Source organism: Acomys russatus, chromosome 15 (genome assembly GCF_903995435.1).
Source record: "Acomys russatus chromosome 15, mAcoRus1.1, whole genome shotgun sequence".
In the NCBI taxonomy this organism is placed as follows: domain Eukaryota; kingdom Metazoa; phylum Chordata; class Mammalia; order Rodentia; family Muridae; genus Acomys; species Acomys russatus.
Genome location: NC_067151.1, coordinates 11,975,936 through 12,003,708, shown reverse-complemented (window position 1 = coordinate 12,003,708; position 27,773 = coordinate 11,975,936). Strand labels below are relative to the sequence as shown.

Below are 27,773 nucleotides of genomic sequence, written 5' to 3'. Positions count from 1 at the left end.
CCATCAGAGAAGCCAGTTCCCCAATCCCAGCCTTCCCGTGCTTATATGTCTGCCCTTTCTCTTTCACTTTGTCACTCCTAGTCATGTCCATCCCTAAAAGCTGTGCAAAGACTTGCCACTCGGCCATCTCCCAATAGATGGCAGTCCTCTACAATATCTCAAACACTCAGGCAGTTTCTCACAGAACGAGCTTACAAGCCATTACCAACATTACAACACAAGCCTGGTGTTTGTGATACTAAGACCCTAAGAACAAAGCAGGCTCTGGGCAGTGGTGGCGCCTTTAATCGCAGCACTAGGGAGGCAGAGACAGGTGGATCACTGTGAGTTCGAGGCCAGCCTGTTCTACAAAGCGAGTCCAGGACAGCCAAGGCTACACAGAGAAACTCTGCCTCGAAAAAACAAAAAACAAAAACCAACCAAACAAACAAAACCAAAGTAGGCCTTACTGGTGACATCTTGGTTACAATGGTGCTCAGCTACTCACCCGTTTTTGGTGAATAACAATTTAATCGCATGTTACTGTTTTGCATAGGAGACATCTACACTCTCAAAGTTCACTTGGCCTGAACCTGGTCACTTGGATAAAGAACCTTCCACTCATGACATACACAGAGAAGCTTTGAGCCTATAGTGCATCAAGCTGGAAAAGGATGAGAACTTGAAGAGAAAAGGCTCTGCCTGATGCGTGACAGGCAAGCCAGAGGGGGAGGGGGATGGTTTAGATTCTATTAAAGGCTCATAGGTAAACACCTTAACAACCTTAGCGTCTGTGCTCTTCCAGCAAACACACAGAGTGAGTGCCAGTATCACGCTTGTATCACCTTAAACCCATAAACTTCGTAGGTGCTAAATCCATAGAGCCCTAGATTGCTACTGCAACCAGCTAGCACTATAGCAGGTCAGCACCAGCTCTGGTGCCAGGGAAGTACAGGCCTTTAGTTTCTAGTGTACCACGGGAACTTCCCTCTCTTTACAGAAGTCAGCTGGATGCCACCCAAGCACAGCAGTAAGAATAAATCCTACCGTGTTCATCAGTGTTGATTCTGAGTTTGCAACCAAAACAAAGACATCAGCATCGAGGCAGAACTTATCAATCCAGGTGTCCAGCTCTGTGGTGACATCTGTTCCTGGGCTAATGGCAAGGAAGCAAACACTGCATCACAAAATGCTCATTAAAGCAAAATGTAGTTATAGATTCAAAATCAAGACAAACAAATAAAAATCCCTTTCTATCCTTTGAAGTCCAAAAGGCAGAAATTTTCTCAGTCATCATTCTGATGTCTAGAAATCTTTAATGTTTTTGACAAAATGAGCAACATACATCAATACTTCAATCTTTTATGCTAAAAAGGGAAAAGAAGTATCAATGATAAAACAGATTAGGTAAATAGCATTAAATTGTTCCAATCAGGTAGAGATGAAAACACCTAGAAGTACACCTTTAAAAAAACAAAACAAGGGGCTGGAGAGATGGCTCAGAGGTTAAGAGCATTGCCTGCTCCTCCAGAGGTCCTGAGTTCAATTCCCAGCAACCACATGGTGGCTCACACCCATCTATAATGAGTTCTGATGCCCTCTTCTGGCATCCCGGTGAACATGGAGGCAGAGCACTGTATACATAATAATAAATAAATCTTAAAAAAAAAAAAAAAAAAAAAAAAAAGCCAAGCCAGGCGTAGTGGCGCACACCTTTAATCCTAGCACTCGAGAGGCAGAGGCAGGCAGATCGATGTGAGTTTGGTCTACAAAGTGAGTCCAGGATAGCCAAGACTAACACAGAGAAATCCTGTCTTGAAAAAACAAACAAAAACTGAAAAAACAAAACAAAACAAACAAAAACCAAACAAGCCAGGAGGTGGTAGTGCACACCTTAAATCCCAGCACTTGGGAGGCAGAGGCAGGTGGATCACTTTGAGTTCGAGGCCAGCCTGGTCTACAAAGAGAGTCCAGGACAGCCGAGGCTACACAGAGAAACCCTGTCTCAAAAAAATTTAATTAATTAATAATAATAATAACAACAACAACAATAAAAGCAATGGAAAAATTCTAAAACCATTCTTCAGAAACCTCCTAGACTTTCCAGCTAAATGAAAAGGGAGAAAGCCAGAGCAGAAACAAGGACCCACCCTCACTTCCTAACTGCAGGTCCAATATGAAAACAGCCCCCTGCCCCTGCTGATGCTGCTCTTGCACACCTTCCCTGCAAGGATGAGGACAGCCTCCAACTGCGGGGCAAATAAACCCTTCCTTCCCCACTCAAACGGCTTTTTGTCATCAGGTATTTGATCACAACAGTGTGATTAACAGCTTTATCATATGTAGATTTACCTGTCTACTAAAACCAGGTCATCTCTCAAGAGGGCACATTTAGCTTTGGGCCAAAACACATGCACGAGACAGCCAGCTTTCAAGTCTTTGTCCATATGGAGGGCATGTGCCAGCTGATTAACTGTCTAAAGTGGGAAGGAAAGAAAAAAGGTTCAATAAAATTAACAACGCTACCATTTGCCACAACATCTATTTTAACCCACACTAGCGCTAACTAACTGTAGCTCAGGCTGGCCTTGCTCTCGCTGTGCTATTTCTGCCTCTTCAGTGCTGGACTTACAGGTACGCCCAGATGAGTAGTACCTATTTTTGTAAAATGGAAAGTTGAAATTCAAATGGCTTGAAATAAAACCACCTGAACAATCTTGAGAAATATGAGGTGGGTGTATGTGTGTGAGTGAGAGAGATTTTTTAAGTGTCTGGGTATTTTGTTTGCATGTGTCTCAGTGTATCGTATGCGTGCCTGGTGCCCACAGAGGCCAGAAGAGGGCATCAGACTCCTGGAACTGGAGTTACAGATGGTTATGAGCTGTTTTATGTGGGCGCTGGGAAATAAACACAGGTCGTCTGAAAGAGCAGCCAGCACTTTCCCCCCACCCCCCTTCGAGACAGGGTTTCTCTGCATAGCCTTGGCTTTCCTGGACTCGTTTTGTAGACCAGGCTGGCCTAGAACTCAGAGATCTGCCTGCCTCTGCCTCCCAAGTGCTGGAATTAAAGGCATGCACCACCACACTCAGCTTTTGGTTTTGGGGGGGGGGTTGTTTTTGCTTGTTTTTGCTTTTAGCCAGCACTCTTTATCACTGAGCCATCTCTCCAGATCCAAAAAAGCCTGGGTTTTAAAATAACCAAATACAAAAAAATTTTCCTTCAAAAGTTTACTCTTACCAACTAGAAAACAATCAGGGTTTGGAAACATAAATATTGGGGATTGGTCTAGTGTGCTCTGTATTCAGAGCTGATTTCTGGGCCCCGAGATCTGATTACAGTCTGGACATGGACATTGTCATTTCTATGAAGAATCTCCTATATTAAAGTTGTATAATTATCACCAATTATTTCTGATTGATTAATAAAGAAGCCTAGCAGCCTATAGCTGGGCAACAGAGAGGACGGGAGGCTGGGCTTCTGTTGCCAGTCAAGGGACCTCAGGTAGGGACCACGAAGTAAAGAGGAGGAAGAAGGAGGAGAGAGGACGTCACCACGAGGACCGACTTGATGGAGCAGAACCAGCCCAGGCGCAACCAATATGGCAAGTAACTCCAGGTGTGTGGCTGGAAGTCAGCAGACTAGCATAGAGGGTTAGAACAGACGAGTATCTGTCCAGCTCTAGTGCTTTAAAGCTCGTTGAATAAATCTAATGTCTCCATTTCATTATTTGGGAGCTAGAGAGGGTACTAGAAAAGGGCCCCCAAATTATACTTTAGTTTTACACACAAATACCTAACAAATAGGACACTAGTAACAGCCCAGTGAAACTCCTGATGGATTTTATAGTAAAGAATGAGTTATGGAGCCTGGTGGTGGGACACACGCCTTTAGTCCCAGCACTTGGGAGGCAGAGACAGGAGGAGCTCCATGAGTTCAAGGCCAGCCTGGTCTACAGAATGATTCCAGGCCAGCCAAGAATACACAGAGAAATCCTAGGGGTGGGGGTGGGAGTCTGTTGCTTTACAAATATGTATTTTCTGGTTCCTCTGGTATTGCTTAGTTATAATGGGTATACTGGGGAAATCGTTTAGAAAACATGTTACTAAAATCAGTTTAAACACCCGAGAGGCCAATTCAAATCTCTTTGCTCTTTGGAGGCAAGGTGTCACTCTAGCCCATACTGGCCAAACTCATGTCTCTCCTCATGCCTAAGCTTCATGAGCACTAGATTACAGCTGTGAGTGCCACACTGTGTAGAGACCAAACCAACACCATTTTGTGTTCAGGGTCTGAGCACCTGACCCACCCCCACCCCCACCCCCGGGAGTTTCCAGGGAGAGCCACAAACAAACAGCTAGCAACCATTCCTAGGAGCTTGCACCCGGTACCAACTAATCAGAGCTACAGGTCACAGTGACCAAAACAAACAAAAAATGGGTCTGGCCCTGGTCCCCCAGCCAATCAGATTAAAGGCAACTTTCCTGTACCCCTCTATTCTATCATGTAACAACAAGGCTTGGAAACGCCTTGGAACTGGTTCCACCCCGCAGTTTTTTCCTTTAAAACCCTGTTCCCCTAGCACTAGGGGCTGCCATCTTCCCTCCTCATGAGGGGGCTGGCAGTCCAAGCTCTGAGTTTGACAAATAAGGAGACCCAGTGTGATTTGCATTCGGCTGATTCCTGGTGGTCTTTGGGGGTTTCACAACTTGGACATTACAACTGAAATCTGTGAGGCAGAGCCAAATCTGTCTTGAAGAAAGAATTTTCTTTTCTCTCAACAGGCAGCTATGCACAAAAACCTTCTTGAGACCCTTGTCATTTAAATCCCAAACTGTACTTATTTCTCGAGATGACTTCTCAGGGTCTATTAGCTTATGAAACCAATGTGCATACTTAATGTAACTCATGTGTTAAAACAGCACAAGGGGCTTAAAGGTAAATTAGAGAATCAATTAAGGAAAGGATACAGTACACATACACTATGGTTTTACTAAAAGCATGTAGTTTAAGGGCTGGGAATGCGGCTCAATTAGTGGTACCTGACCTTATGCTTTCTCCTCAGAACCACATAAACAGAATGTGGTGGCACATGACACTTCAGTAACTACGGGATCTGGGTGGTAAAAAGGTCATATTTGGCTACATAGCAGGTTCAAGGCCAGCTTGGACTACATGTGATCCTTTCTCTAAAAAAGAAATTAACATGGTGGTGCACACCTTTAATCTCAGCATTCTAAGGCAGGCAGGTGGATCACTGTGAGTTCGAGGACAGCCTGGTCTACAAATTGAGTCCAGGAGATAAATCTCATCTCAAAAAAACAAAAAAAGAAGAAAGAAAGAAAGAGGCAGAGGTGGGAGAGATGGCTCAGTGGTTAAGAGTACTGACTGTTCCAGCAGAGGACTTGGATGTCCTTCCTAGCACCCACCCACCCACTCCAACCCCAGGGGGCATCACTTTCTTCTGACTTCAAAAAGCACTTCACCCATGTGATATATAGACATACAAGCAGACAAAAATACCCATACACCCCCTCAAAAAAAATGGGGATAGAGAAACATCTATTTATCAAATGTACTCAAAAGTCTTGAATGAGGCTGAAATAAATGTCCACAGTGGCAATGTTCTGTACTTTTGTTAAGTTGGGGTTTTTTTGTTGTTGTTGTTTTGTTTTGTTTATTTTTGGTTTTTTGAGACAGGGTTTTCTGTGTAGCCCTGGCTGTCCTGGACTCCTTTGTAAACCAGGCTGGCCTTGAACTCACAGCAATCCACTTGCCTCTGCCTCCCAAGTGTTGGGATTAAGGGCGTGCGCCACCACACCTGGCTTTTTTTTTTTTAATGTGCATGAGTGTTTTGTACTTTTTTAAATTTGTTTTTACTTTATTTTTTATATGCATGGGTGTTTTGTCAGCATGTTTTCCTTGTACCATCTGCATGCTTGGTGCTCAGTAAGGTTAAGAAAAAGTGTTAGGTCTCCTGAAACTGGAGTTACAAACGTAATGATCTATCATGCAGGTGCCAGAATGGTACCTGGGACCTTTGGAAGGACAGCCAGTGATCTTAACCACGAAACCATCTCCCCAAGCTCCGGTTCATTGTTATTAATGTATCTTGCTTTAATAAATGCTTTTATAGATTTATAAGCTTATACAACAATCTTAGTAAAAGATTTTAAGACCACCTGCCTGACACGAGGGCCTGAGGTTAGCCTCCTAGCACAACAAACAAAAGACTGGAAAGATGGTTCAGCAGGTGAGAGTGGGCACTGCTCTGGCAGAAGACCTGCATTTGGTTCCCAGCACCCACACTGCTGTGTTTCCAGCTCTCTTTTGACCTCCTCTACCACTGACTCACGCGCACATACGTCCCTATGTTCACCATGACTGATTCGAGTTAGTATACATGCAGACATGTAGACACACATACACACTTAAAACAAAACTGATGGCTCAGCAGTTTAGAGTGCTTGTTACACTTGCAGAAGGTCTGGGCTTGATTCCCATTACCTACATGGTGGCTAACAACCATCTATAACTCTAGTTCCAGGGCATCTGAAGCCCTCTTCTGGCCTCCACAGGCACCAGGGACACACATGCTACACATACATTTATACACGCAAAACACTCATTCATATTAAATAAAATAAAAAATTTTTTTTAATTTTTAAAATGAGAAAACAAAACATCCAGGGCTCAGAGGCTAAGAGCACTGCCTTCTCTTCCAAAGGCCCTGAGTTCAATTCCTAGCAACCACATGGTGACTATAGTGAGATCTGGTGCCCTCTTCTGGTCTGCAGGTGCACATGCAGGGACAACACTGCATACATAATAAATAAATAAATAAATCTTTAAAAAAAAATTCAACAGAACTATGATGAGGTTTGAGAGGTTTTGTTTTGTTTTATGACAAGGTCTCGCTTTGAAGGCTGAACTCACAGAGATCTGCCTGTCTCTATATTAGTACACCACTATGTCCAGAGTTTTGTGTAAGGCATGAGTTATTTTAAGTGTTCAAAATACAGAACAGTAAGTGTGAGAACACAGGTACTCAATGAGCTATTATGGTTGTACCAATAAAATATTATTGTACAGGACTAAAAGTGTATTACCTTGAAGGGAGCCACTCCTTCATTTCAGCTTGGGGCAGGGGTTGGGAAGGGGACATAGACAAAGAACGTTTAAGAGAGAGAGCTTGAGGCAGAGAGCACAGATCAGGAAAAATGACACATCATGTCCATAAATATCACACAGCAAATTTTCCCAAGACTCAAATAATTCACCAACCACAAATAATTCAAATTCCAATTTGGCAGGTTTTTTAACTAAAAATAGCGATACGTATGATTGTTTGAATGAGAGCAGTCCTCACAGGCTCATGTGCACGGATGCTGGAACTGTCTGGGGAGAGGCAGGAGGTGTGAGCGCGTGGAGGAGGTGTGCTGCCATTCCCTGCTAGTTCTTGCTTGTGGATGACATGCAAGCTCAGTTCCTGCCTCAGCACCAAGCCTGCCCACTGCTCTGCTCCTTGCCATGATGGCCAACGAACTGTGAGCCACAATAAACTCTTTCTTCTGTCAACTGCCTTGGTTGCAGTAGCACACTAATACATAGGTAATTAAGACAATGCCTTTAAGTGTCTGTCAGAAGGTTAAAGAGAGTCGCCTAATCCCAGCACCTGAGAGGCAGAGGCAAGGCATTTCTGTGAGTTAGAAGCTAGCCTGGTCTACACAGAAAATTTCAGGCCAGTCAAAGATAAATAATGAGACTCTATTCCAAAAAGAAAAAAAAAATTTTTTTTAATTGGAGAGTATTTTCATAACCATCTCATTTTTCTTCTTTCATACCAAATTTGAAGGGTGTGCACTGTCCAAGAAGCTGAATAACAGAATGAGCTACTTAGCCCAGAATGGCAAGCTCGCAGAATTAAACTACTGACCGTACTTATAGTTAGCTGGGAATGTAGGCCCATGACAGAGCATTTGACTAGCATGTACAGAGCCTTAAGTTCAATTCCCAGCATACACAGACATACACATACATAGACACATGTATCTTCAATACTGAACTTCTGTGTTTGTGTGGGAGACGTCTTTCTATTTAAGGTAGCTATGATTAGGTATGGTAGCACACTTGAATCCTAGACTAACCAGGACATTCTAAAATGTAAGGCCAGTCCTGAGTACAAAATAAAGTCCTAGCTGGGCGTGGTGGCTCACGTCTTTAATCCCAGCACTCGGGAGGCAGAGGCAGGCAGATCACTGTGAGTTCGAGGCCAGCCTGGTCTACAAAGTGAGTCCAGGACAGCCAGGGCTACACAGAGAAACCCTGTCTTGGGGGGAAAAAATTGTATTGGAAAAAGAGGTTGGGAGGCTGGGGAGGTGGCTCAATAAAACGCTTTCTCTCTGTGCAAGCAAGAAGGTCTGAGTTCCAGGCCGGGCGTGGTGGCGCACGCCTTTAATCCCAGCACTCGGGAGGCAGAGGCAGGCGGATCGCTGTGAGTTCGAAGCCAGGCTGGTCTACAAAGTGAGTCCAGGATGGCCAAGGCTACACAGAGAAACCCTGTCTCAAAAAACAAAAAAACAAAAACAAAAACAAAAACAAAAAAAAAAGAAGGTCTGAGTTCCAACCCACAGCATCCAAGTTAACAACAGGCGTGCACTGCATGATGGCAATTGCAGTGCAAACAAGATGGAGGCAGGTGGATGTCTGGCATTTGCAGCCAGCCATCAATTAGTGAGCTCCCATTCACTGAGAGACCACATCGCAAAAACAACGTGGAGATTATTGAGGAAAACATCTAACGTCAACTCCTGAGTCCCATAGGCATATGCACACTTGTATACACACACACATGCACATAAAATGTACACGGAAGAATGGACACAGGGACACACACACACACACACACACACACACAAATACTTGGGTGGGGTGGGGCTCAGCTGTAAAGCACTTGCTTAGCCTGAATCCAAAAGGTTGTAAAAACAAACAGTGCCTCCCTAATTCCTATCAGGCCAAAGTTAACATCAAACATTCTAACTTCTTAGTTCTTTATTCTTTTATTGGCTGAAACAATATAACAACACTGAATTAAGAAGTTTATAAGGCAGGTGTGGTGGCACAGGCCTTTACTCCCAGCACTTGGGAGGCAGAGGCAGGTGGATCGCTGTGAGTTCAAGGCCAGCCTGGTCTACAAAGCAAGTCCAGGACAGCCAAGGATACACAGAGAGACCCTGTCTTGAAAAACCAAAAAAAAAAAAAGTTTATAAAACAAAGTCAGTAGGTTGGCTCAGAGGGTAAAAGTCACTTGCTAGGACCAACACTGTGAAAAGGGAGAGCTGACTCCCCTAAGTCGTCCTTTGACCACCATATGCATATCATGACATTTGGATACACATATACGCATGCATGAATATATGCACATGTGCATATGATATGCATGCATGTGCACACAAAATAAACAAATGCAATAAACCCCCATAATTTTAAAAAGAAATTTGTGAAATACCGAACTAGGGACATAGCTCAGGCGTTGAACTCTTCTTATCATGTGCAAGGACCTAAACTGACACTGGCCCTTGTCGCAGAAACCGTTTTTACTCATCAATAGCTTAGTAACTTTCCTAAGGTAAAAGAACTAAAGTAAAGTTTTAAAAAGGACAAAGGCCAGGCATGGTGGTGCATGTCTTTACATCTCAGCACCAAGGAGGCAGAGGTAGGCAAATCTCTGTGAGTTCAAGACCAGTGTGGTCTGCATGGAAAGTTCTAGGGCAGAAATGGCAACATAGTGAGACCCTGTCTCAAAAAATGGAAAAAGAAAAAAAAAAAGACAAATGAGAAAGTTAAGATTAAACAAGCCAGGTGCAGTGGTGCACACCTTTAATCCCAGCACTCAGGAGGCAGAGGCAGGTGAGTTGTTGTGAGTTCTAGGCCAGCCTGGTCTACAAAGCAAGTCCAGGACAGCCAAGGCTACATAGAGAAACCTTGTCTTGAAAAAACCAAAAATAAATAAATAAATAAAATAAAATAATTAAACAGCAACTTTCCAACAATAATCTATTTTTCCTGAATCTCAGTTTTAAAAGAACACTGTTAATGTGGGGCTACAGAGATGGCCTGGGGGGAAGAACATGCTTCCTTCTAGACCTGCTCTGCATTCAGTTCCCAGCACCCACACAGCTGCTCACGGCTGTCTCAGTTGCAGTTCCAGGGCGTCCAGCGCCTTCTTCTGCCCTTCAACAGCATTGCATGCATGTGGTAGACATATATGCAGGCAACACACTCATACACATAAAATAAAATAAAATTTTAGAAAAGCTCTTAGTTTTACTTTTACTTAAAAGTTAAGGGCAAGGCTAGTGGCAGAATTTACCTAGCATGCATGAAGCTCTGATTTCTATTCCCCTATACTCCAGTAAAAACAGGTTAACAACATTATATTTCCAGTAACTAGCCCTCAGAAAAACTTTTTGTTGTTGTTGTTGTTTGAGACAGGGTTTCTCTGTGTTATCTTGGCTGTCTTGGGCTCACTTTGTAGACTAGGCTAGCCTTGAACTCACAGTGATCTCCTTGCCCCTGCCCCTGCCTATGCCTCCCAAGTGCTGGGGTTTAAAGGCATGCACCACCACACCTGGACAGAAAAACAGTTTTAGAAGTCAAAATATTAGCAATAGCTTTGCGAGCTGTCAAAGTAAATATCACCAGTTCTTTCATGTCTAGCCATGTGGACAGCATATAAAAATCTTTCAACTGCTACGTTTTTGCAGGCACAGTACAGGCTGGTGGTCTACCTTCACACTTTTCTTTTCATCTGAGCCTTCGGTCATAAGGTAGGCTTTATCTCCATCCGTTCCCTCGACACTCAGGAAGCAGTTGGTTGTGTGGCCAATCCCGCTCGGGAGAACTTTATCCCACAGCATTGCATTGATGACAGAGCTCTTGCCACTACTCGTCCTGAGGAACATGCAAAACAAGAAGTGAAAGTGTTCTTCGCTGGGCTCAAACCAACATTCCCACAGTTCAACTTCACAGACCACACTCTCATAAAAAGACAGCCTCAACCTGTGCACCATGGAGCGCACCTGTAATCTAGCACTTGGGAGGTGGAGACAGGAGCATCGGGGAGTCAGCTACACAAGACAAAGTGAAATAAAACAACACAAACAGTCAAAAAGGAAGGATGAGCACTGTTAAATATCAGCAATGCACATTTAGAAAGTACCCGAAAAAAAACAAAAAACAAAACCAGGCATGATGGTGCACACCTTTAATCCCAGCACTCAGGAGGCAGAGGCAGGGGGATCACTGTGAGTTCGAGGCCAGCTTGGTCTACAAAGCGAGTCCAGGACAGCCAGGGCTACACAGAGACCCTGTCTTGGGGGGTAAGGGGGGGGGGACCTTTCCCTTAGCTTTTGTTGCTTGCTTCTTGTGGCAACTTGAAAACAAACATCAAAATTCTGTGGTATTTTTCCTATCACAAGACTAAGTCTAATGTCCCATTTTCATCTGGGCTAGACTGTGACTGCTTCACAAGTGACACTGGGTAGCTTCCAAGGCTGGACATAAAAGGCAACGCAGCTCCTTCCTGTTTACGGGGTCACATGCACTAGGAATCTTGCCACAGAAGAGGTCAACTACTCTGAATGCTGTGCGACAGTTAAGTCAAGCTGATGGAAGGTCTGGTAAGACTTTCTAGCTCAGTCTCCAAGTCACTCCAGCCCGGGGAGCAGACACATGAGTGGAGATACCAAATAAGTCCACCCCTCCACTGTTGAGTGGCCCCAATCTTCAGGAACTAAGACAAGTTGTCCCCACCGTGTCCTGTCTGAACTAAGAATCTGTATACAATGAAATGATTTTTAGTCATCTAGTTTTGAGCAATTTCTTATGTAAGCACAGTAATCAATACATTTCTGAAACCCAAGGAGCATGTCTTGGCCCCTCAGAGATCTTTCAGTCAATCCACTCAACCCTTAGAAGCTAACCAGAGCCTTCTGCTTTACTGGAAAACTGCATCTTCTCTCAAAGGTGCACACTTTCACATCACTAAAATTGTTTCTCACTTGCCCAGGGAGTAAGCAGCACTGATTACTGCCTTACTCACTGCAGCGGTGGCTTTAATGGTAGGATTCCATAACTTAGAAGGATGCTATGACCTTGCTGGAAAGATGGCTCAGCAGTAAAGAGTGCTGGTTACTCTTGTAGAGAACCTGGGTTCAGTTTCCAGTACCCCCATAGTGGGTCACAACTGTATGATATTTCAGTTCCAGGGATCAGTGTCTTCTGACCTCCAGAGACACTGCATGCGTGTGATACACATTCATGAAGGTAAAATACTGATACACATAAAATAAAAGGAACAAAATTTTTAAAAAAATTTTCCTAACAGCTAACCCTCTGGTCGCTGCATGCAGCAGTGATTCTCAAGACTAGTTTGGGTCCCTATGAAGTCTGAGAAGGTACCAATGAAGTGAAGCCCTCAGGTACATTATGAACCACACACAGAACCAGACTATACAGTTATACCCAAGCACGGGTAATCCCCCTCCTGTGCCTAACAACACTGGGATCACAAGTATGCACCAATATGTGTGAATCTGTTCAAGTGTTTTATAAAACTTTTATCTCCAGCCACCAACCACCCACCTCCTGGGGACTCAAATTTTCCAATTCTCAAGTCATTTACTAACCAGCCCTAACATAAAATGATCTAACTCATTATAAATAATAAAAGCTATTCCTATCACTCAGGAAATTCCAAGGGTTTTAGCAAGTCTGTGATAGAAAGGGACATGAATGCCAAATCTATTTCTCTTCTAGTATCCCAGTTACTCCTAGTTTTCCTGACCTGCCCTCCCCAGCTTATTAGTCTTCCTTTTCCCTGTAAATTATCTCATCAATCCCCCACATCTCAATCATAAGCCATTACTTTCTATACTTCCTAGAACTTGCCTAAGCTGCAAACTCAAATATCCAATTTGGCAGTTTGGGAAACTTTATTTGAATGGCTAACAAGAATCAACAACACTCACCTACATCACATGAACACAAACTTCTGTTCACAAACTTACACTTAACAAGTAATTTGTGATTCTCACCTTTCTTTTGTTGTTGTTGTTTGGTTGGTTGGTTTGGTTTTGGTTTTTCAAGACATGGTTTCTCTGTGTAGCCTTGACTGTTCTGAACTCACTTTGTAGACCAGGCTGGCCTCGAACTCACAGAGATCCGCCTACCTCTGCCTCCCTAGTGCTGTGATTAGAGGTGTGCGCCACCATGCCCAGCTGATTCTCACCTTTCTAATTAATTTCTAAATCTAAAACACCCTAATTACTTTTATTTATGTGAATGTGTGTGCCCCTGCTTGTCTGTATGTGCGCCACGTACATGTAGTGCTCATGGAAGTTAGAACAAGACAGTGGATCTGGAACAGGAGTTACAGGGAACTGTGAGCCACCATGTGTTTGCTGGGAACTGAACTCTGGTCCTTGGAGAACAGCAAGTGCTCTTAATCACTGAGCCATCACTCTCCTGCCCACTAGTTACTCTTTTATGTCCCTTATCAACCTCTCCTATCTCACCTTGCAACCCAGGCTCTTCGAATTTCTCTGCCTCCTCCCTCCTAGTCCCATTCAATCTATCCTTTGTATTTTACATCCAAAGTTGTAATGGTTAACTCTAAAAACTCTCATTTTACTTTTCAAAACCTAAAGTAGGCAGACCTCACCACCATGTCAGTGAGGCCTTCGGCAAACAGGACCACTTCTGTCCCCTGGTCTTGCTAATGTTCCCGAGTACCTCAAACTCAGCTTACAGCTGTCCTAGTGCACCCAGGCTCCCTCTCGCTGCCCATTCCCACTCTCTGCAAGGGGCTGGCTTTGAGGCCAGCTCATATCCAAAGCTAATACTCCTCAGCCTGTGCTGGGTTTGCAGGCTAATAAACCCACAGCAAGTTGAAAGTATACTGGGGAAAATACAGACGCATCTGACCTTCCCAACATTATAGCTGAGCGATCAGACTGCGGCCCCCAGGCACACCCTGAGCAGGACTTCTACTATACGGGGGTGTACACTGCTTCTCCAACATCACGCATAGGCAGGAAGTCAAGTCTGCCACTCTAAGTCGGGACTATCTTTCTATCTCTAAGCCTCGAGGAAGACATCAGTCCCCACCATCAAAGGCCTCTTCCTCCTACCTACCCTAATCTTGGCTGGAGCCTATTTCATGAAGCGACCTCTTTCTAAGCTCTTGTGTGAGACCCCAAGAATATTGTGCCAAATAGAAGCAGCAGATAGTAAAACGAAATAATATAGCATTATGAAAGGCTTAGAGGGACTTAACCAGGAAACTTTAAGAACAGAACTGGTTGGGGATGAAGCCATGTGACAGAACACCTATCAAGCATGCAATACGGCCTGGTTCAACCCCTAGCACCACCACAATATTACTACTACTACAAACAAAAATGAAGGCAACACAGGAGAACCAGTTCATGGCCACCCTTGGCTACTCTGACTCAAAAAAGCAAACTAAGAATAGCATCTGAGACGGAGCCCTTCGGGTGCAGGAGCCAGGAAAGCCTTCTGAGGTGGTGACACTTGAGGTGAGACATGAGGACGGTGTAGGCATCAACAAGTACAACTGCAAAAGTCATCAGGATGAGAGCCAGCCTGCTCTGTGACGTGAGTTTAATAGATACATGCCCATTGCTGGCTAAAAGAAAACAGTTGAGACACGAAGCATGTGGCCAGTCATTTGTCTCTGTGTCCCTAGGGCTGGACAGAGCACACACAGTGTGCGAGGACTTCACAGTCATTTTTCTCCTGCAGTGATAGAGGTCACCCTAGGGCTCATGCACACCAGGGAGGCTTTTTATCACAGGCCACATCTCCAGGCCAAGATCTGAGGGTTACAAGGATATGTCAGATGAGACAGAGACCATTCCGTCACCTAGACACACTGACGTAAGTACTCCCTGCTCTTCCTCTGAAAATCACAAGTTAAGTCTTCTAGAAGACACACTTAATAACCAGTGTGTGGTGGTACATGTCTTTAACTCAAACACTCCATTCAGGAGGCAGAGGCAGGTAGATCTCTGTGAATTCAAGACCAGCCTGGTCTATGCCAAAGTTCCAGGACAGCCAAGGACACATAGTAAGATCCTGTCTCAAGAAAATGAAAATAAAATAATTAATATGAACCTAGAATAATAACTCACAACCTAGATATGATAGCACAAGCTTGAAGGGGCAGAGGCAGGCTGATCTCTGTGAGTTCGAAACCAGCCTGGTCTACAAAGCCAGTCCACAATAGCCAGAGCCACACAGAGAAATCTGCCTCGAAAGAAATAAACACGAGAGCCTGCCCTTAAAAAGTAAAAGTAGGCCTGGAGAGATGGCTCAGAGGTTAAGAGCACCAACTGCTCTTCCAGAGGTCCTGAGTTCAATTCCCAGCAACCACATGGTGGCTCACAATCATACCATCTATAATAGAATCTGATGCCCTCTTCTGGCCTGCAGGTGTATGTGCAGGCAGAGCACTGTATACATAATAATAAATAAATAAATCTTTAAAAAAAAAAAAAAAAAGTAAAAGTATACCAGGCTGGAGAGATGCTCAGAAGTTAAGAGACTGGCTACTCTGCCAGAAGTCCTGAGTTCAATTCCCAGCAACCATATGGTGGCTCATGACCATCTATAATGAGATCTGGTGCTCTCTTCTGGCAGGCAGGCACACATGCAGGCAGGATGTTGAATACATAATAAATAAATATATCTTTTTTTAAAAAAGGTAAAAAGTAAAAGTATACTCAACTCTCATGAAGCTCCCTTTCAATCAGGAGATGGACAAGTCAACAGCTGCAATACTTAACCTAAGTCAAAGCTGTTGAGGGGGAGCAAGAGGAACGCAAGCCACCAAATCATCAGGCAAGCTGGGCCACGGGGCATGAAATGGTGACCTGTGCACTAACCTCAGATGAAAGATAAAAGAGTTACCTGCCAAAAAATGCCACTTTCATATGTCTCCGGGACAGCACCTCCCCAATGACAGCAAGCTTGTTTCTGTAGCCCTGTATTTCCACCAGATCATCTTCAGTTGCTATTCGATCAAGTTCTGGATTCCTGTATGTTGCTGCAAAGTTGAATGGTATTAGAAAAGGAAATATAAGCAAATTCTGCTAATTATACAACTGCATACATTTTGGGTTGTTCAACATTAACACATCACTTGAAAAACTAAAAATGTTCATAGTATCTGAATATTTGGTCTTTGTCGTCTCTTCCTCTTCCTCCTCTTCTAATTTGTGTCAGGTATTGAATCTAGGACCTCACACAGGCAAGGCGGGCGGTCTACCACTAAGCTACAACCCTGGCCTTGAGTATCTGATAAAAGGTAAATGCCCTCTGCGATGACTATCCTACCTCAAAGAATTTCAAAACTATAAAAATGTCAAGGCCTTAGTCAAACGGGTTACTTAATATTTAGCTAGTGCTTGAAACACAAACCATATGTGAAACAAAAACCCAGTTTTAAAGAAGAAATAAGCTAACAGGGATTTATTTTTGTTCAATTCAATCTTGAGCTGCAAAGGAGTTCCACATGCTGAGCTCCGCAGATAGGAAGGTGGGATTCAGGCTGGGAGCTAGGCCAGCCTTGTTGATCCTCACAGGGAAGGGACACCACAGTCCAAGCAGTAAGAAAAGGCAGAAAGGTGTTTAAAGATGAAGCAGGGCAGCCATCTACAGACCCTAACCAGGGCTAGAGGGAGATCCAACATCACAGGCCTGAAAGGAGAGGATCACAGCCACTGCCTTCCCGCTCCAGCCATGGGGAGAGAGTTAGCCTTTCTTTCTTTTCACCTCTATTTGAAGATGAGGCATGGAGATTCATTTGCTTACCATAACCAGTGACACTAAAAACTAACTCAGTGCTCAGGTGACTAAGCTTAAGCTTTTCACACATCATTTTACACTTGAAGTCCATTAATAAAACATGTGCAAGTGGTGAATGACGGGAGGACTGGCCCTGCCCTTGCTCTGTAGCCCAGGACCTTCAACTCCTGCTCCTAAAGGCTCACAGCAACAAGCCACGGTTGTAATACTTAAGGCCCTTCCCTCACATACTGTACTCCTTATTGTTTGTTATGTTGCTACTCGCTAGCCTTTCCCCCCCTTATTCTTCTTTTTTTGGGGGGGCAGGGTTCAAGACAAGGTTTCTCTGTGTAGCCTTGCTGACCTAGACTTACTTTGTAGACCAGGCTGGCATCGACCCACCTGCCTCTGCCTCCCACGTACTGGGATTAAAAGGTGTGTGCCAGCACAGCCGGCCAATATTACTAAATTTAACTTCAGTTTTACTCCCTATCAACATTTAAGCATTAACTTTAGTTTTACTCCCTATCAACTTTAGGAAATAGTATTTTTCACAAGTTACTGTGTTAACTCAAATTATTCCCAAATTGGAAACAATGTTTTTTTTTTTTTTTTTTTTTTTTTTTTTTTGGTTTTTTGAGACAGGGTTTCTCTGTGTAGCCTTGGCCATCCTAGACTCACTTTGTAGACCAGGCTGGCCTCGAACTCACAGTGATCCGCCTGCCTCTGCCTCCCGAGTGCTGGGATTAAAGGCGTGCGCCACCACGCCCGGCTCGGAAACAATGTTTTTAATTTTCTCATTCAATGAAACTTTAGTTATGTTACATTTCAAATAGAGATAAGAAAAGGTCCAGGCTTAACAAGTTCAAAATCGAGCCGAGCATGGTGACACATGCCTTTAATCCCAGTGCTCCTTTAATCCCAGTGCTCGGGAGGCAGAAGGATCGATGTGAGTTCAAAGCCAGCCTGGTCTACAAAGTGAGTCCAGGACAGCCAAGGCTACACAGAGAAACCCTGTCTCGCAAAACCACACACACAAAAAAAGTTCAAAATTGGGGGCTGGAGAGATGGCTCAGAGGTTAAGAACATTCTTCTTCCAAAGGTCCTGAGTTCAATTCCCAGCAACCACATGGTGGCTCATAACCAACTTTAATGAGATCTGGTGCCCTCTTCTGGCCTGCTGGCTCACATGCAGGCAGAAGACTGAATAATAAAATCTTTTTTAAAAAAAAAAGAGGAAGAAGAAGGAGAAGAAGAAGAAAAAGAGGAGGAGGAGGAGGAAGAGGAGGAAGAAATAGTAGTAGTAGTAGTTCAAAATCTGCAGGGCATGGTGGCACAATCCCAGGACTCAGGGAGGCAGAGGCAGGTGGATCGCTGTGAGTTCGAGGCTAGCTGGTCTACAAAGCAAGTCCAGGACAGCCAAGGCTACACACAGAAACCTTGTCTGAATAAACAACAACAAAAATGTCCAGCCGGGCGTGGTGGCACACACCTTTAATCCCAGCACTCGGGAGGCAGAGGCAGGTGGATCACTGTGAGTTGAAGGCCAGCCTGGTCTACAAAGGGAGTTCAGGACAGCCAGGGCTACACAGAGAAACCCTATCTCGAAAAACCGGGGGGGGGGGGGGGGGGGGGGTCCAAAACCTGGTGATAGAGGTTGAGAGAAGCAAGAGGGAACTGTCTGATTCAAACATTAAATGCTTTCCCATTGTCACTGGAGATATTCTAAGAATTTCTCACGTTTCACTGTAAACCTAATAGACAAGATATCCTGAAAACCTGAAGGAATTGCAACAGTTGTCTCCAAATTAGTATGTCTTGGTAAGAAAACTGAGGCTACCTTTGAGCATAGTTATACAAACAAAAACATGTATCCTCTCCCAAAGCAATTACATCTCATATGAGAAAAGATTCTAAAACTGCTCACTGACAAATCAGGGAAATGTGTAAAGGCTGCATACCAACTGCCTGATTGTTGGCCACTTCCTAGCTTTGTGACCTTGAGCAAGTTGCTTATCTTCACAGTGCCTTTAAAATGAATATGGTTTTCACTTACCTACTAGTCTAGGAGGATTAAAGAAATCTTTACTATCATAAAACACTGACTAGTACTTTATTCATTTCTTTTTTTGGTTTGGTTTGTGTTTTGTTTTGTTTCTTGAGACAAAGTTTCTCTGTGTAGCTAGCCTTGGCTGTCTTGGACTCGCTTTGTAGACCAGGCTGGCCTCAAACTCACAGTGATCTGCCTTCCTCTGCCTCCCAAGTGCTGGAATTAAAGGCATGCCACCACGCCCCACCTTTATTCATTTCTTAACTGCAATTGTTTTACTCCCTATGGTATTGGTTCCAAAATACAGAACACTGTGACTTGAACAACTAGATCCAAACAGGGCACAGCCCTATAATCCCAGCCCTCAAGAGGTAGACGCAGGGAGATCAGGAGTTTGAAGGTATTTGTAACTATACAGCCAGTTCGAGGCAAGCGTGATCTCAAAACCATAAAATAAAGAACTAAAGTTGAAATAATAAAACAGTTGCATACATTTTCAACAGTAATCTTAAAGTTTTAAGAGGTACCAACCTTCAACAAAATGTGAACCCTCGGTGACAAACTCCAGTAACTGACCAAAGATGGCAGTGATGGCCTTCTTAGCCAGCACGAAGTGCTTCAGTGGAGATACAGTCTCTGCCATTATGTCCTACAGTGAACCAAAGTTAGGACAGCAACAATCAGCCAGTGCGCGGTGCATGCCTGAGTCCCAGCCGCTAGGCAGGCTGAGGCAGGAGGTGTACTTGAGCCCAAGAGATCTCCTTCTCTTTGAACACCATCTCCAACGCTATAATTAAACTGAATAGTAAGGGGCCCGAAGAGGTGGCTGAGCAGTTAAGAGGACTGGCTGCTTTTCCAGAGGACCCAGGTTCTATTCCGGGCTCCCAACTGGTGGCTTACAACTGTCTAGGATTCTCCTTCCAGGGATTCTGATGCCCTTCTCCGGCCTCCACAGGCACCAGGCACACATATGGTCCACAGACATACATGCAGCCGAAACACATAAAACATTAAAAGAAAAGCCGTTTTTAAAAATAATTTTTAAAATAGGCTGAGTGATAAAGAAGCTGTGGTGCCCCACAACCTGTAATCCCAGCAGTGAGGAGGCCAAAGCAGGCCAGCCTTGGTCAGACCTTGTTTTAAAAAAACAAACAAACAAAACTCAAAATGGCCCAACGAGTATAGGTGCTTACAGCCAACTTGAGGACCTGAGTTCAATCCCCAGAAACCAACTGGTGGAAGGAGAGAACCAACTCCACCAAGTTGTGCTCTGCCTCCAAACACAAACTGTGAAACCTTAACACCCACACACATAAATCTAATGTACCGTATTTTCTGTTGTATAAGACAATCCCCAACTTTAACTTTTCCATTTAAAATATAGAGTTTGGAATATACTTGCCATGTAAAACCACCCCTCTTCCAACGCACACCCTGTGTAGTAGGCTCAGGCTGCAAACTCTAGTTTTTAAACTGGCAAAGTTAAAGTTGGGGGTCGTCTTAGAGGCTGGAAAATTCATCAACTTTTAAAGCCATATGATAAACGGGCCAGTGGTGGTGTACCCCTTCAGTCCTGGAACTCAGAGACAGGACCCCTTTAGTCTCAGATCTCAGCAACAGGCAGATCTCTGTGAGTTCAAGGCCAGCCTGGTCTACAGAGCAAGTTCCAGGACAGCCAAGGCTACACAGAGAAACCCTGTCTCAAAAAAGAAAACAAACCAAAAAAAGATTTTAAAAATGTGCATGTTTCTGGGGCTGGGCAGATGTATCCGTAGTTAAGGTCACTTGTTACTCTTCAGGAGGACTTAAATTGGGTTCCCGGAACTCACATGGAGCTCATAACCACCTGTACCTCCTGTTCCAGGGGATCTTATGCCCTCTGCTGCCTCCAAGGACACTGGGCAGGAACTGTGGTTAAACATACATACATACATACATACATACATACATACATGAAAAACACACACATAAAATAAAATCTAAAAACAAAACAAAGCATATTCTGATACCTGCCAGTACATGCCTCAATTCCCTAATGGAAAAAATTAACCTGATCAAATAGATCAAGTAATTCTTAGGTAACACTTATTTATCTTATAGAAGCCATTTTCATCAAAAAAAAAATCTAAAGTTTTATATGTTATCTATTTATAGAAACCATTTTAGCTAGAAACCAAAGACTACTTTTTGTTTGTTTTTGCTTTTGGAGACAGGGTTTCTCTGTGTAGCCTTGGCTGTCCTGCACTCGCTTTGTAGACCAGGCTGGCCTCAAACTCACAGCCATCTGCCTGCCTCTGCCTCCCCAGTGCTGGGATTAAAGGCTGCACCACCACTCCCGGCCCCAAAGACTACTCTAAAAAACAGGTAAATTTACCTCTCCTAGTGTTCTCTGTAATCCAGCTACTCTGGAGACCGAGGCAAGAAAAATGTGCAAAATTCAAGTCTACAGAAGCAACAGAGTGAGCTCAAGGCTTGCCCGGGTCTGTTAGTGAGACTCTATTTCAAAAGGAAAAGTTTAGAAAAGGGTTTGGAGATACAGTGGCTCAGTCGTGGAGCACCTGCCTAGCATGTGAGACCTGTGAGGGGTTCAACCTTCAGTTCTGGTTAAAAAAAATAAATTAATAATAATAATAATACGTAAATAATAGTGTAAAACCGGTAAAGCTAATGCCAAGAAATGTGGTTGCATTTCCTACTTTAGTTTCCTTTAGTGAAGACGAAACTATTGTAGGTAAGCTGTGGTTGCATGTAACTCTTAAGCACTTCAAGGAACTGGGTTGGTGAGAGGAAGCCGAGATCTCAAACTATCACTAACTTAACCTTCCCAATTTGCGGTGTACAGAAGAAAATCAAATGCCCAGGTCACAATGCAGAACAGGCATCGAGAAAGCAGCAGCTTTCATCATCACAGCTAAGGAGTCAAGACTTAAAAGGAGGCACGAAGGCTTCAAGCCAAAGTCCCTAAAGTTCAAGCAGTGTTAAATGTAAAATAAAAGACGTCCTATATCTGGAAGCTGCTAATGGAAACACACCAAAGACACCTACACACTAATGCCGGTGGGCATGAAGTGAAGAGCAGTGGCCACCAGGAGGGCCCCCCAGAACCCAGAACTGACGCGCGGAGGAGGTGCGGGAGGGAAAGAAGCCGCGAGGGCCGTGAGCTCGCCCGGCCGGCTGGATTCCTACCTGGACAGGCCTTCCCGCCCGGCCCGCCGCCCCGGCCCGTCAGGGCGCTCGCGCTCCGCCTGGCCGGAGCTCGAAGGTCACCCCGGGCGTCGCCACCCGCCAAGCGGACACTCACTCCGTCCCGGCTCCGACGGGTCACCCACCAACCACGACTCCGCCACTGCCCCTGGGCTGTCTCATCCTCCCAAGAGAGGGGAGGTGCCCAGAGGAGGGGCTATGGGCGGCTACTTCCGGTGTATGTGCTCTCCTATTGGCTGTTGCTCCACGACCGGAACTTCATCTATTCCGGGCGCCATTTTTCTTCAGGGCAGACGGCAAGACTCGTTATGGGAAGGGACTTTTTTTTTTTTTTAAAGACATGTAGCCTTGACTATCCTGGACTTGCTTTGTAGACCAGGCTGGCCTCGAACTCATAGCGACCCGCCTGCCTCTGCCTCTCAAGTGCTGGGATTAAAGGCGTGCTCCACCACCGGCCAGCTTTTCTTTTCGTTTTTTTAACCCTTGGGCTGTTTTCTGTTCCATCTTACAACTGGTCTCCCTCGTTTTTTTCCCTTCAGAGTTTTCAAAGCTCAGAGGAACCTAGGCATAAAAAGATGCCCATGGTTGTCTTAGGGTGTGGGAAAAGTGAGACGTGTGTATGTCGCGGGAGGAGGGAGGGGTGCTGGGTTGGGGGGGGCGGGGACAGTTGTCCCAAAAACACATAGATGCTTGTTTTTCAAGCCAACGGGAAAAAGCCAAACTTTGGACTTAACTGCTCTGCTCTTGATTGTTTTCCTGGGGTTATTGACGTGATGTTTTGCCTCTATTTACTGTAAGAGGGGTTACTTAGGAAAATTAACTTGTCTGTGACCTTTTGTTAGGAGTCACCTAGGAATCTTGTTAAACTATTGATTTTGATTCATTGGTCAAGGAGTCTACATGTTCCACACCCGAAAGAGCTTCCACAACAGGTGTCTTGGGAGTTTCTTTCCAGAGTTAGCAAACTAGTCGCTTCTGCAAGGGAAGCCACGTCATCTCTGTGAATGGCAGGTACCTCATCTATAAAATACTAAGTAAGGCTGTGTTCTGAGTTGTGGGAAAGTAAATGGTTTAGCACGTAAAGTGCTTAGAACAGAGATGGGCACCTGAAAGACCTGGATGAATAAATACTGTGGTTCTGTTGAAGCAGTGACTGGAGCAAATACAATAAATGGGATCATTTCAGTCTGTGCTTGCTGTTATGGGGGGAAATCAGGACGACAGGAAATAGTGTCTGAGATAAAATAAGAAAGGTGGAGCTAACTATGTTGGTGTTTTTTGAAAGGATGCCCTTTCTCTGGTTTTCCCTGGAAGCTTACTGGGAATATCTGGAGGAAAATGCCCAGAGACTCACAGGAAGGACAGTAAGATGGATTAAATAAAGCACCAACATGGTGGAATGACGAAAGTGAGAGAAATAAATGTTGGGAGGCAGGTGTAGAATCATAAAAGCTAAGATCAAAAGCCTGGATTTCTTTAAGACAGGATCTCACTATGTAGCCCAGATGAGCCTTAAACTTGAAACTGTTGTGCTGCAACCTGTTAAGGGCTGGGATTAAATGTGTGTGTGAACCACCGCATTCTGCAGAAATTTGGTTTTAGGTGATGAAAAACTTTCAGCTCTGAGAATAATAAAATTTGATATTTGTTTGTTTGCATTGAGGCAGGGACTTTGTAGCTCTAGCTGGCTTGGAGCCCTGAAATGATGGACTTTAAAGGACTGTGCTACCAAACTCTGAATTGATTTATATTTTACACTGTCTCTGGGGTTGCTGTAGGTACATAACAAGATTCCTCATAATGCTTTTTAAATTTTATTTACCAGCCGGGTGTGGTGGCGCATGCTTTTAATCCCAGCACTCAGGAGGCAGAGGCAGGCAGATCATTGTGAGTTCTAGGCCAGCTTGGTCTACAAAGCAAGTCTAAGACAGCCAAGGCTACACAGAGAAACCGTCTCAAAAAAAAAAAAATTTTTTTTTTTTAACCTTTAAATGATGCTGTACACCTTTAATTCCAGCACTCGGGACACAGAGACAGGGGGATCGCTGTGAGTTCTAGGCCACCCTGTTCTACAAAGCGAGTTCAGGACAGCCAAGACTATCACAGAGAGACCCTGTGTCAAAAAATACAAAATATAAATAAGTGAACAAATAGTGCTGTAGACTAACCCCAAATTTCTCATACATCATTCAGTCTACCTCTGACCTGCAAGCCTTGCCTTGTATAAGAAGTCTTTTCCAGACTGGGAGTCAGGGGCACTTACCTATCGCAGCTGCTACTGGGGGGTCTGAAGCAGAAAGTTTGCTCAAGGCCAGGAGTTCTACCTCAGCCTTGGAAGTACAGTGAGACCATCATGGGGTGTGGGTGGGAGAGCTGGGCATGGTAGCTCACTGACCCCAACAGCTAGGAAGGGAAGGTGGAGGCCAGCCTGTCTCACAAAAAATAAAGACAAAATTTATATCAAATAAAGACCGAAATCTATCCTTCTAACATGCAACTGACTTCGTGCTTTACTGTAGAAGTGTTGCCGTGTATCTCGGCTGCAGTACAGAAGTGGACATCTTTAAGAAATGTTTTATGGGAGCATGCCTAAGCTAACTGAAAAGGGAGACTGGAGACTCTTGAGTAGACGTGAACAGTGAAGTGTGCAGGCAGTTTCTACTTCTGTTGTGCTCTTAATACCTTCTAATTGATTGGTCAGACAGGTTCACAAGGAGGTCAAAGGCCACTGAGCCATTTTGTCAGCCCTAAATGCAATCCCTGTTGAAATTCGTTAAGCTATTGGGTAGAGTTAGGGTGAATTTCCCAATGTACATAAAAGAAGACAAATTATAACGACCACTAAGACAACTCTCAAAAGGAGCAGGGAATTGAATTCACATTACCTGATAGAAATATGCATTGCTGAGTTTTAACACTTGATCACGATACAATTAGTATCATGACTCGCTGTGGGGAAATGAATTACTTAATAGTATTGAATGAAGTCAATTCACTTGAATGAACAAACACAAATTTAACTTTTTAAAAAAAAGATTTATTTACTTATTTATTATGTATACAATGTTCTGCCTGCATGTATACCCGCATGCCAGATGAGAGCACCAGAGCTTATTACAGATGGTTGTGAGCCACCATGTGGTTACTGGGAATTGAACTCAGGACCTGTAGAAGAGCAGCCAGTGCTTTTAATCTCTGAGCCATCTCTTCAGCCCCCTCCCCGTCAAATTGAACTTGAATCGTACATATACACAAGGAAATTCAGGTGGATTAAAAACCCTAAACATAAAAAATAAATTAGGAGAAGTGTTAAGAAAATAGGAAGGAAAAAATTAAAAGAAAATAAAAAAGGAAAAAAAGAAAAAGAAAATAGGTAGGCAGCTGGAGAGATGCTTCAGCAATTAAGAGCACTGGCTGCTCTTCCAAAGAACCCATGTACAATTCCCATGACCCACATGGCAGCTGACAGCTGTCAGCAACCCCAGTTCTAGAAGATAAGATGCCCTCTACTGACCTCCAAGGGCACAAGACAGATAAGTGATACACAGATAAACATTCAGGCAAAACACCCATCCACAAGCCGGGCGTGGTGGCGCACGCCTTTAATCCCAGCACTCGGGAGGCAGAGGCAGGCGGATCGCTGTGAGTTCGAGGCCAGCCTGGTCTACAAAGCGAGTCCATGATGGCCAAGGCTACACAGAGAAACCCTGTCTCGAAAAACCAAAAAAAAAAAAAAAAAAAAAAAAAACACCCATCCACATAAAGTAAATGGTTTTAGTTTGGGTTTGGTTTTTAGAGAGTTTCTTGTTTTGTAGACCAGGCTAGCCTCAATCCTGCCTGCCTCTGCCTCCCAAGTGCTGGGATTAAAGGCATGTGCCACCACACCTGTCTTAAAGTAAATAGTTTTTAAAAAAATATTTATTTATTACGTATACAATGTTTTGTGTGTATGCTTGAATACCAGAAGAGGGTACCAGATGTCATTATAGATGGTTGTGAGCCACCATGTGGTTGCTGGGAATTGAACTCAGGACCTTTGGAAGAACTGATAGTGCTCTTAACCTGAGCCATCTCTCCGGCCCCAAAGTGAATGTTAAAAAAAAAAAAAAAAAGAAGAAGAAAAGAAAAGAAAGAAAGAAAGCTGGGCGTGGTAGGGTATGCCTTTAATCCTAGCACTGGGGAGGTAGAGGCAGGTGGATTGCTGTGAGTTCTGAGGCCAGCCTGGTCTCCAATGTGAGTCTATGACAGCTATGACCGCACAGAGAAACCCTGTCTTGAAAAAACAAAAACAAAAAATGTTTAGGAAAATAGTTTTGTACATCTGTAATCTGTTGGAGTGTCTTTTGCAAGCAAGACACTGGAAGCACAATTTTTAAGGGGAAATTGTGATGAGTGTGTCTATAGTAAATTTGAAATTGTCCCTCTCCTCCTCTCCTTGCTTCCCTCCCTCCCATCCTTTGAGATAGCATCTCAGTGTTTATATTACAGGCTGGCTTAGAACTCACAAACTTGCTGTCACAGCCTCTCAAGTGCTAGAATTCAGATCTGTGCTCTCATTCTAACTAAATTCCTTTGGGTTTTTTGGAGTGGGGTGGAGCAGCCGTGTCTTTCCACATAGCCCTGGCACTCCTGGAACTCACTACGTAGACCAAGCTGGCCTTGAACTCACAGAGATCCAAGGCCTTGGCATCCCATGCATGCCCAGACTTTAAAATATTTATTTATTTATTTATTCATTTATTTATTTATTTATAGACAGAGTTTCTCTTTGTAGCCCTGGCTGTCCTAAAACTCACTCCATAGACCTACTTTGCCTCCCAAGAGCTGGATTCAAGGAGTGTACCACCACACTGCCTAGCACGGCCAGCTAAATTTGAAGATTCCTGTTCAGTAAAAGACATCAACAGGCAACATGCTGGGAGTCGTTCTTTGCATTTCCCAGTGTATAAAGTGAATAAAGATCAGTTCTTAGGGACTGGGGAGAAGGTGCAGTCAGTAAAGCCTCTGCTGGGAAAGCATGGAGACCTGAATTCAGATCTCTTAACAATCTGTGGCGGGGGCAGGGGGAGACTAAGCTGGAGTGGCATGTATTTATAACCCTAGTGCTTAGGGTCAGGGTGGGGGAAATCCCTGGAGTTGGCTGGCCAGGGAGCTCTGGGTTGTTTGAATGACTGTTCCTTTTCTTTCTTGTATGGTGTGTCCAGAGGCAGGGTTTCTCTGTGTACCAGCCCTAGTTTTTCCGGACTTACTTTGTAGACCAGGCTGGCCTTGAACTCATAGAGATCTGCCTGCCTCTGCCTTCTGAGTGCTGAGATTAAAGGTGCACGCCACCAGTTTGAATGGCTGTTTCTAAAGATAAGGTGCAGATTGGTAATAAAAGCCATCCAATGTTGGCCTGTAGCCTCTAGTGCACTCACACATGCACACATACTCGCTGCACTACACACAGCAGAAAGGTCAGTACCTAAGGGCTGGCGAATAACTCAGTGATAGAGTGTGCAAGGTCTGGAGTTAGATCCCTGTGTCAACTTCACAAACACTGGAGTCATCTGGGAAGAGGAACCGCTGACCTCTAGGCATGGCTGTAGGGCATTTTCATGATTGATGTGGGAGGGCCCAGCCCACTTTGGGAGGTGTCACCCCTGGCCAGGAGGTCCTTGGTTGTATAAGACTG

General features: G+C 44.2%; 1 protein-coding gene across 1 annotated transcript in view; it reads right to left on the bottom strand.

Moving 5' to 3' along the window:
* Window positions 1–22,291, bottom strand: part of Mfn1 (mitofusin 1) — a 52,702-nt gene extending 30,411 nt beyond the window's left edge. The window contains exons 1-6 of the mRNA XM_051157035.1: window positions 22,197–22,291; window positions 19,427–19,544; window positions 15,970–16,105; window positions 10,767–10,929; window positions 2,332–2,456; window positions 1,027–1,135 (exon numbers count right to left, since the gene is read on the bottom strand). Of these exons, the coding sequence (XP_051012992.1) occupies window positions 1,027–1,135; window positions 2,332–2,456; window positions 10,767–10,929; window positions 15,970–16,105; window positions 19,427–19,538 (645 nt within the window). The 5' untranslated portion in view covers window positions 19,539–19,544; window positions 22,197–22,291. The remainder of the gene's footprint in view (window positions 1–1,026; window positions 1,136–2,331; window positions 2,457–10,766; window positions 10,930–15,969; window positions 16,106–19,426; window positions 19,545–22,196) is intronic.
* Between the last annotated feature and the right edge of the window lie 5,482 nt (window positions 22,292–27,773).